The sequence below is a fragment of the Lissotriton vulgaris genome, chromosome 3_2 (assembly GCF_964263255.1).
Source record: "Lissotriton vulgaris chromosome 3_2, aLisVul1.2, whole genome shotgun sequence".
NCBI classification, from domain to species: Eukaryota; Metazoa; Chordata; class Amphibia; order Caudata; family Salamandridae; genus Lissotriton; species Lissotriton vulgaris.
In genome coordinates, this window is record NC_141690.1 from 229,036,431 (window position 1) to 229,047,433 (window position 11,003).

Consider the following 11,003-nt stretch of genomic DNA (forward strand, 5'->3'; position numbering starts at 1 on the left):
ATGGGGATAGTTCATATAGTCGACATAATATTCGGTGCATGCGTTTGCTGTCTCATTAGGTGTTGTGTGCGGGGTGTCCCTGCTGTTAGCATCACGGGCGGTGTTTGTTGGGTGCCTGTCTAGTATAAGAGCTTGCTAGTTTTGTTGCTATGGTCATATCAAAGTATATAAAAAAGTGAATGATATTGGCAGCTTAAGAGGCCTACCAAAAGCTTCCTGGATTCATCTGTTTTTAGTTAGTTGTGTGCCATGAGGGTTCTCTTAAGCTTGTGGTGTGCCTCTACTGTAGGTTGACCCTCATATTCACGTTTTGCTAATTGCACCAATAGACGAGCAATCTTCTGAAGCTTCTCTTTCTTCCGGTGGGCCAGGGTCGATATTACCATCACAGAGTCTCTGCCCCAAATGCCCCCACCGTGTTGCTGTGGAATCCAGTGATTCCTTGTTGGTCTTGAAGAACTGTGTTGGTCCTTCTCTAAGGGTTTCACTATATCACTATTTGTTGTCACACACATCGCGACGGCTCATCGTCTCAGCAAATGTAGCCATTAGATGTGAGGAGGGTTGGGTGCGGGGCGGCGGCTGTGTTCCACCTGATCAAGGGATGGGCCCATCACCCCATTGAAGTCACCACCAATCATTGTGAGGCCCGTGGGAGACCAAGAGGAGGGCCTCACTGAGGCATATGAGAAGGGTCTGTGTGAGGGGCAGTGGGGTACAGAACAATGCGCACATCCCACAGGGAAAATGCCACTCAGAAAAATTGGCCCAGCCGATCGGAATGGACCCAGTCACTCAGAGACATCTTAAGGACTTAGGGGGCCCTGGGCCAAACGTATTTTGGTGGGGTCCCTTTTGGGAAGAGTTTTGAATTCATGATTCAATTTAAGCTCTTTCACACAGTCTTTAGCCACATCACTAACAGGCTCACTCGTCCAAATTCTAAATGGGTTTACATCTAATTTTCAGTGTTAGTGTCTTGTGTTTTCAATATTGTAACACAGCAGTAGCTCACCAATATTGCTGCAAATAATCTCAGTGACACCCTCCCATTTCATATATGTGAAGTCCTGTTTTGATCTAAAAGAAAGTTTTTCGTATGGATGCTGCATGAAACATAAACACATTTCTCTGCAAAATGTGTGAGACAGACTCTCACATGTCGCCCACCATAAAAATAAATTAAAGGGAAAATGGTATTTAAAATGATCTGTCTCAAGAATTAGTATAGGTCATCAGGGCAAGACTTTCTGGCTCTCTCAGGGGGCCTCCTAAAAGAGTAGGGTCCTGGGCCACAGCCCACTTTGCCCATCTCTTAACGTCTCTGAATGGATGTCAATATCACTCGAGAAATGGAGAGAACAGTGCTGGAGCGATATTGCATGAGCGATTGGTTTTCTTCATGGGTATACCTCGGCTTGGAGAGCTGAGTGAGTATTGTTTCCTGTCTTTCATAACAGCCTGGTTTGACTGGATTCTGCCAGTATTCGACTGTCGCTTTGCGGATAAGGAAGTATGTTGGACCTCTGTCTGACACTTCCATCGGGTGCGCCGCCGGACATAGACATGCTCTTGGTACCTTTGAGGACAGTTGTCAAAAATATATTCCCATGTTGATGATGGCGTTCCTAGAGACTTCATGGGATGCTTCAACACCTGTTGGAATGGAGATCGGCTCCACCACGGATGTGCAGGCATTGGTGTCAAGCACACATGCATCTGGTTCCTCTCCGACAGCTGCCATGGGAACCAGTGATGACCACTCCTGCTCAATTGATATCATACTGGAAGTACTGGAGGGACTGCCTCCTGTGGATGCCATGTTCAGTGATGTTGAGCCTCCGGTACAGGATTCCTAAACAATTTGCCCTCTCCTGTGCTGGGAACCATTTGGCAAGTTTTTAAACATTTATTAAATTGAAGGTCAAACTAACTTTGTTTTTCTTCTCTGCTCTGTCTGAGCATAGCACTTTTCAAGGTGCTCTGAAAACCAATGATAATATAATCAAACATATAAAGGACCTTTTATGAACGCTTTTTAGGGAAGAACACTTTTTTCAATAGACCCTGCTTTTATGGAAATTTTTTATGAGACTTTTTTAGTGCTTTCTACTATGTTTTCATATACATGATTTTTATGCTTTTTTTATAGCATTTCCTTTAGCATTACCTAGCTGACCTTGTTGACCTTTTGATGATGAGTGGGTATCATGTACCTTAGGATAGTTCCATCATGTACATACCAATTACATACATTTTGTCCCATCCACATGACATAACAGTTCTACATAGGTGACCTTTTACCTAGAGGCTTACTTCTATCTCTCAGACACCAAGCTCTCGGTTCCCTAACTCAATCTCTGTACCTGACGTACATAAACATGTATTCAGGCACAGCAATTTATTCTGTCTAGTGATTGTCGCAGCTAATATGTTTTACACCAGACTGATGCTTGACCAATAAATACTTATTGAAACTATTCCAATCGTCATTCCATGTGTATTCTGAGAAAGATAAGCACGAGTGACTTACCGAAAAGATACAGTATTGTTTTCCACGCTACCTGAGGAATCAGGGTTGTCATGTGCAGTGGTTGCCAGAAACGACCTCCACTGCTATAGAATACAGGGGGTGGTAGTGGCACTGAAGAGCTAGCTGGTCTAACGGCTGACTCAACCTGTGGGGGTGTCCAGAGTCTGTCTGCCACCAAGCCCACAGTTTTGGTCATCCAAAACGCGCAGGTCCTGGGGGTCCTAGGAACTAAACGACAGTTCCTCCTCCAGTTTATTGTCTTTATGGGCCAGTCTCATATGTATTTCATCCACCAGGGCCCATTCCTTCACGTCCTTGTACCATAAGTTTATAAATGGTGTCCTCAGGTTCAACCATCCAATGGCCACCCTGCTCTTTGCCAACACCATTGTCAACAGCAGGAACCTCCAGCGCATCTCTCTCCCCCTGGGTTTCTTAACTATACATAACAAGCATACCTGTGGGGTTGCTGTCTGAATTAGACCAGCCACCTCCCTCATTCGTTCTGCCACTTTTTGCTAATATTGCCGGACTGCCCAGCATTCCCTTGCCATATGAAGTAACGCTGCACCATTTACTCCACAACTGGGACAACTCACTCCTCTGTCCGAATACATTCTACTAATTTTGATCTGTGTTAAGTGTGTGTGGTATGGGTAGTGAAAATGGGTCAATTTAAAACGGGCATTGCAAAATACTTTTTGAACGAGTTCGCATGTTGGGTTCCAAGCAGTGTCCTCCAAAGGGGTTCCCATGTCCTCCTCCTATGCACGTCTAGCAGGTGTCCCACCCTACCCTATCATCCTCTAATGTCTTGTACAGGAAAGTGACCATGTGTCTTGTTGTCCTGAAGAATGTTAACTTCAAGGTAGCAGTCTCCTTCGGGGTATTCAGGTAGTCCGTCCATGTTACCCTTGCTGTATGAGTTATTTTGGCATACTGAAGGAACTGACCCTGTCCAACACTAAATGCCTCCTGTGCCTCCTTAAACGTCAGCCATGTATCCCCCGGGTACAAATCCCCAAGTGTCAGGCAGCTGGGGTCCCTACACTGAACATTGGTCATGCCTTGGTCAAAAATAAGGCAACGGATGCAGGGTTCACATATACAGGTCCCTGGCAAAAGGTGATTTCTTAAATACTCTTGTTAATGCACGCTCTCATAGGTCTGCAACTTGACTTATCGGGTATAACCTTTGTTAGTTAGAAGAGTAGCCCATTTTTTTGCTTTTAGAATAGATAGGTAATTGTGATTCATGTGATTTGCACCATGTGTGGGGATGAAAAAGATCCTCCTGTATCAGGCAGACTGGATCAAAGATGCATCCAAAGTCATGCAGCTCTGTGCGCCTTTGTTCGATGATGAGAATGAGGGGAGTTTACCCCTCCCCGAGATTACGCAAACTGATTGGCCTGTCCATAGGGATGGGTGGGTAGAAATTCTCGAAGAATTTAATGTATTTTACTCTGTGCCTTTGAATAATTTAGCAGAATCTATCCAGACTTTCCTTAGAGAAGATATTTCCTTTCATCTGCTGATTTCCCATATCCCTGATTTTCAAGTCAGACTCTTGAATGCCTCTGTCGCTTTCGCTCTGAACCTTAATGTGGTTCACTAACAACTGACACCTTATTCTTAGGACTTCCGCTTACTTTTTTTGATGCTTCATTTAGTTTCGGTCAGTTCCATTATGGAACCGGGACTTCCTCTGTTCTGCATTTTGTTGTCTTGTAATGATTTGCATTGCCATCTGCCTGATGTATAATCTCAGATTGATTAACCATTCTGTTTTTTATGCATTTCTGATAAATTGGTTATTGGAATGAAGAAAGCCTGTACCTTTGATTAATCTGCTAATAAACCTTTATTGGAAATCTATCCTCTCTTTTCCAGGGGCAGCTCCTACGTTGGAGCAGAGGAGAGTCGCCCCACTTAAATTACCCCCAAAGATAAAAAAATAAAATGGTAATTCATACAATTTTATTTTTCATTCTCCTGTCTTGAACTGAGCGTCAGGATGGGGACAGGGATGCTGCTGAATGACAGCAGCAGGGAGGAGGGTGGTCTCTTTTCAGATTTCGCATGTCCCTTTTGCCAGCCGTCTTACGATGGCCAGCTACAGATGCGCACTTTGTAACCTCTAATCCAGCTGTTTTAAGACAGCTGGGTTAGAGTAAGTGCAGCTCTCCAGTGTCCTCAGGAGTGGCGAATAAGGCCGCTCCCTCCAATTAGGGCGCTGCTCTCACAGCATGAGAGCAGCTCTAGGATTTGTGTCTGCTAGCAGATTTGCTTGAAACTGATCCCGCACTGTTTTTTAGATTTGGAAATATGAGAGACACCTAATAAAGTTATTTAGCTCTCTATTATCCAATTTTTATATTCCTTCGCCTATTTCACTCTTCTACCCACATTTTCACGCACTGCTTTTCAGTCCCCTCTAGAAGGGTACACCACCCATACATTTAGTTACATTGGGACATCCATGTTCATACTGTGCATTTACAACAAATGCAGGAGCTCTTTCTTTGGTGAAAGGAGTCCCAAATGATGACAAGGGCGGTACCGAGAGATGACTGATGTGTACTTTTTCACCTGAAGAAGTATCATGCACTGTTGTTATTGATCCTTTTCACTATGCTTTGACTGAAGATTAGGTCAGTGGTCAGACTTTCCTCCACACTCTACGTTTAGACCTACAGTTACTCAGTGTTTTGTTTATAATATTAATAGGGAATGTAACTGTTTATGGTCTTTAAATATTTTCCCCAGGACCCTCCTCTTATCGGTTTGTTTACAATAAGTATGCATCCACACTTCATTCCCCATTCAGACTTGGAAAAACTCTGCATCTGGCAGTAGAATCTCCACTTTCCCCAAAACTATTTTACCACACAGAATTCTATGGGTCTCAGCATTCAGAATTGCCGTTTACATGTATTCCATGCACAAATGCTGCTTATCACATTCAAGTCAAACCATTGGCTTTGCCAATTCTGGGGAAAAGTAACAAAAAAAGATTGCTTTCTGTATAGAATGAATATAAGAGCTAAATAATTGAATATGTCAAACAGCGTGATAATTGACAGCATGCCGATGATTGAGCGTAATTTTCAGATGCAAAATAGTGTCTCATGCGGTTCAATGGAAGTAGTTCCTAGAGGGTGGAGTGGTACTCCAAACAACCAATAGCATGAAACGAGAGAGAAATTGGTAACAAAAGGTCATGCTGATAGATACGCTTTCAATCCATACCTAAAAAGAAGAGCAAATTGAGCGAGAAGACGGAGAGCCAAAGACACATGGCGACACCAGTACACACACTGGTCCATGGAAGCCTTACCTGGTGGGTAGTTCAGCCGGGCCCTGGTACTAAAGAACAGTACCATGTTTTTGCTAATGAGGCAGTAGTAATCTCCCTGGTCTCCCTCACCAAAGTTTTTGATTTCGAGGGTGAAGCTTGAAAAATCCCTGTTAACCTTGAACTTGTCCTCGCCAAAGCCATCGGCCCATTTGGGTTTGACATGGAAATGCAGAAAGAACTGGGGTGCTTTCATGGTTGCCAATTGACGGAACCAGTAGACCCCGTGATCCACCAACTCCTTATTTGACGGGACGCACTGGAGTCTGAGGGAGGCGGCGCTTCCCCTCATAGGGGGGGATGAGATCAACTTCAGCTCAAGCTTCTCCTGGGTAGAGTCTGCAGAAGAAACAAACACAAGACACATTATCACTCATGCTCAGGGAAGAATAGGACAGGACACTTTTTAAACACAACAACACAAAAGAAACAGTTTCTATTAAATAAAGGGCATGCAGTCTTTACATAAACACCCGGAGCAAGTAAGGCTTTCTGAATCTGAGGGCCACAACCAGAAAGGATAGTTCCAACGGTTAATGCCGCTGCAGCTGCACTAGTAATACGATGACTTTTTATGTAGCGTATCATGCAATATCTCCCCTACTTCTAAGATTCGAAACAACAAATGTTCCCATTAGCCAGTATCAATATGCTTAATTTATCAACCACGGAAGAATGGTAGGTTGAGTCAGCCCTACCAGGATCTTAACCTGTAATCAGCAGGATAAGCACAGATCTGGATCGCAAGCATCCAACCCACTGTTCTTAATTACTGATTTGTGCAAGCTATGCCTTTTCTAACTACTTTTATACTCTGTTGATCGGAGATTTTGACTCAGTCTTTCACCCTCCCTATGGTGAAAGGTACAATGAGTTGAAAACTTTAGCATATGATGACAAAGCACCTAGAAAGCTCCAAAGGGGATGAAACACTACACAAATTCAAATACTTGTTATTAGTTCCGTCAAGGGAATGTTAAGTGGGAGTGAGAACCAATCAGCCCCTTGCTTTCGTAGAGGGACTGGAGAGGCAGATCTATCACATTCAAACATTAATGAAACCCAGAGCCTGCTGATAAGCCAGCATATTAACTTCAACACTATATCTGCTCCCAGAAGTGGGATGAGGGCCAATACCTTTCAATATTGCCATGATTGTACTTATTATGCATAAAGATCTGGAAAAAAGTACACAGTCTCTGAGAGAATTATGTTTATGAAATTAGCCACTCCGTCAATAAGGATGTAACAGGTACATCCATCAAGCTAGACTTTTGTGATTTCTTAATTGGGATTTTTAAGGAATCGCAATAAAGGAATCGCAAAGGCCTATGCATATAGAAATCGCAAAAAAATAGAGATTTCTATACATTCCTTAATTGCGACTCACAATTTGCGAGTCACAATTAAGGAATGTCTTCCCATTTATTCCTATAGGCCTAGAGGCCCATAGGAATGAATGGGAAATGCATTCGCAATTTGCGAGTACCCAATAGGTACTCGCAAATTGCGCATGCAATTTCAAGGGTGCAAGGGTGTCAAAAGGGTACCTTGTTACACCCCTAAAATCTGCATATGAGTACATCTTGCACACACACATGCCCCAAGGGCATGTGTGTGTGTGTAAAATGGAACTTTGAAAAATGCACTTTAATGCATTTTTCAAAGTTTTTGCAAATTACAATCAAGCACAAATTGATTGTAATTTGAGACTTCTATTAGCGAAATCGCTATTTGTTTTACTTTAATGCATTGTATTTAAGGAATCTCAATTTGGGATTCCTTAAATGCAATCGCAATTTAAGTAATTGCAAATTGGAAATTACTTAAATTGCGATTTTTGCATTTGGGATGATGCATCCCAAATTCAAAAATTCTGGTCGCAAAGGGACAGATTCTAAGAATCTGCCCGTTTGAGACCGTTTTTTCTTCTGATGCATGTGCCTGTAAGTATTGTATAAAATTTAGATACATCAATTAATACAAGAATGTAGCAATTAAGTCAGAATTTAGCATATGTAGGAGTAGTATGAAAGTACAATTCAAAAGAAAAATTTAGAGGAATAACTCATAATCTGAACAATCAATTGTGAAAGGCAAATTACAAGCAAACTCTGTCCGACAGGACTTTTGGGAAACTGCAGTTAGGGATAGGAAGTCCATAGGATATTCATGAAACTAAGGGGCATGAAACTAAGGGCCATATCGCTGCTTTTGCAGCACTTTTTGTAGAAAAAGCGGCAATATTTTTATCGCCCTATTATCAAGCCTACGCTAACATGTGTTAGCGCACGCTTTCAGACGTTAGCTGTCTCTTTTTCTATCGCCTTGCATGTCAGCGATATTTATCGCTAATGACATGCAAGGTAGGTGTTCGTCAATAAAATAACATGAAAACTGTCGCTAACACAACTTCCCCTTAATATCAATCCTGCCGCGAACCTGCGTAGCGATAATAAAAGTAGCGTTAATCGCGATGTTCGCTGGTTTCTGAATGCCTGATTTATTCTTGACATAGCCATCTTGTCAATGGGAGATGGATTGTCATGACAAGTCCACCCTGGTCTATATGCAATGATTTCCCTATCGCTGAGCTTTTATCGCTGGATTTCCAGAAAAATACACACATTCAATCAATTAATCACATATTTTGTATAGTGCGCTACTCACCCGGTGGGTCTCAAGGTGCTGAGGGGGGGGGGGGGGGGCGGTACTGCTCGAAAAGCCAGGTCTTGAGTTGCTTCCTGAAGGAGAGGTGGTCCTGGGTCAGTCGGAGGTGGATGGGGAGGGAGGTCCATGTCTTGGCTGCCAGGTAGCAAAAGGATCTTCCTCCAGCTGTGGCTCTGCGGATGCGTGGTATGGCGGCGAGGGCGAGGCTGGTCGATCGTAGCTGGTGGGTGGGTGTGTAGAAAGTCAGGCGGTTGTTGAGGTACTTTGGGCCCAGGTCGTGGAGAGCCTTGTGTGCGTGGGTGAGGAGCCTGAACGTGATCCTTTTCCTGACGGGGAGCCAGTGCAGGTCTCTCAGGTGGCCGCAGATGTGGCAGTGTCGGGGGATGTCCAGGACGAGTCATGCGGAGGCGTTCTGGATGCGCTGGAGTCTTTTCTGTAGTTTGGCTGTGGTTCCAGAGTAGAGGGTGTTTCCGTAGTCCAGTCGGTTGGTGACGAGTGCCTGGGTGACCGTCTTTCTGGTTCCGGGGGGGATCCATCGGAAGATCTTGCGGAGCATGCGCAGGGTGTTGAAGCATGAGGACGAGACGGCATTGACTTGTCTTGTCATCGAGAGGGTGGAGTCTAGGATGAAGCCTAGGTTGCGTGCGTGGTCCGTTGGCTTGGAAGTGGTGCCCAGGGCAGGGGGCCACCAGGAGTCGTCCCAGGCGGAGGGCGATGATCCCAGGATGAGGACTTCCGTCTTGTCTGAGTTCAGTTTCAGGCGGCTGTTCTTCATCCATTCGGCGACGTCTTTCATTCCTTCGTGTAGGCTGGTTCTGGTGGTGGCGGGGTCGTTTGTGAGGGAGAAGATCAGCTGGATGTCGTCGGCGTAGGAGATGATGTTGAGGTTGTGTTTGCGTGCGATGGCTGCGAGAGGGCTCATGTAGACATTGAAGAGGGTTGGGCTGAGTGATGATCCTTGTAGTTCGCCGCAGATGACTTCGGTGGCCTTGGATCTGAACGGGGGAGGCGGACTCTCTGGGTTCTTCCGGCGAGGAACAAGATGATCCACTCCAGTGCCTTCTCTTGGATTCCGATGTTGCTGAGGCGCTGCACTAGGGTGCGGTGGCAGACAGTGTTGAATGCTGCAGAGAGGTCCAGGAGGATGAGGGCCGCTGTGTCCCCGTTGTCGAGCAGGGATCTGATGTCATCAGTGGCTGCGATGAGGGCGGTTTCGGTGCTGTGGTTGGCTCGGAAACCGGACTGTGATGGGTCGAGGGATCCGTTCGTCTCGAGGAAGGTGGCAAGCTGTCTGTTGACGGTCTTCTCAATGACTTTGGCAGGAAAGGGGAGGAGCGAGATGGGGCGGAAGTTCTTGAGGTCGGTGGGGTCCGCCGTTGGTTTCTTCAGGAGGGCGCTGAGCTCGGCGTGCTTCCAGCTCTCCGGGAAGGTGGCGGTGTTGAAGGAGGCGTTGATGATGTCCCGGAGTTGGGGTGCGATGATGGAGTCGGCCTTGTTGAAGACGTGGTGGGGGCAGGGGTTGGTTGGTGATCCGGAGTGGATGGTGTTCATCGTGCGAGTGGTGTCTTCGGTGCTGACCGGGATCCAGGCGCCGAGGGTGGTGGTGGGGGCGTTGGTTCGGTGGTAGCGTGCGTGGTTGGTGTACCGAAGCTGTTGTGTATTTTGGCGATCTTGCGGTGGAAGAACGAGGCGAGTGAGTCGCAGAGGTCTTGCGAGGGAGCGATGTTGTTGTTTCCGGTGCTGGGGTTGGAGAACTCTTTGACGATGCTGAAGAGTTCCTTGCTGTTGTGGGCGTTGTTGTCCAGTCGTTCTTTGAATGTTGTCCTTTTGGTGGTGCGGATCAGCTGGTGGTTTTTGTGGGTGGTGTGCTTGAGGGCAGTCATGTTTTCTGTGGTCTGGTCGTGGCGCCAGGCTTTCTCGAGGGTGCGGCAGTTCTTCTTGGAGTTCTTGAGTTCGTCGGTGAACCAAGAGGCTTTATTGCTGCCGGGTCTGCTGGGAGGGTTCTTCAGTGGTGTGAGGTCATCTGCGCAGTTGGTGAGCCACTGTGTGAGGTTGCTGGCTGCTTCGTTAGGGTCTGTTGTGCTGGCGGGAGGGTTCTGGCTGAGGGAGGTGATGAGCTGGTCAGCGGTGATCTTGCTCCAGTTTCTGCGGGGGATCTGCTGCGGGTGGTGGTGGTTTGTGGTTCTCCTGAAGCTGAAGTGGACGCAGCTGTGATCAGTCCAACGGAGTCCGGTGGAGTGGCTGAAGGAGATGTGCTTGCTGGAGGAGAAGACGGGGTCAAGCGTGTGGCCGGCGTAGTGGGTGGGAGTGTTAACCAGTTGCTTGAGTCCGAGGTTGGCGAGGTTGTCCAGCAGGGCGGCAGTGTTGCAGTCCTTGTTGTTCTCCAGGTGGAAGTTGAGGTCCCCTAGGAGGATGTAGTCTGAGGAGGCGAGGGCGTGCGGG

At 46.2% G+C, this 11,003-nt stretch overlaps 1 protein-coding gene across 1 annotated transcript in view; it reads right to left on the bottom strand.

Moving 5' to 3' along the window:
• Positions 1-6,258, bottom strand: part of CD8A (CD8 subunit alpha) — a 73,122-nt gene extending 66,864 nt beyond the window's left edge. Inside the window, exon 1 of the mRNA XM_086964466.1 lies at positions 5,874-6,258. Within this exon, the coding sequence (XP_086820592.1) occupies positions 5,874-6,258 (385 nt within the window). The remainder of the gene's footprint in view (positions 1-5,873) is intronic.
• Positions 6,259-11,003: the final 4,745 nt, after the last annotated feature.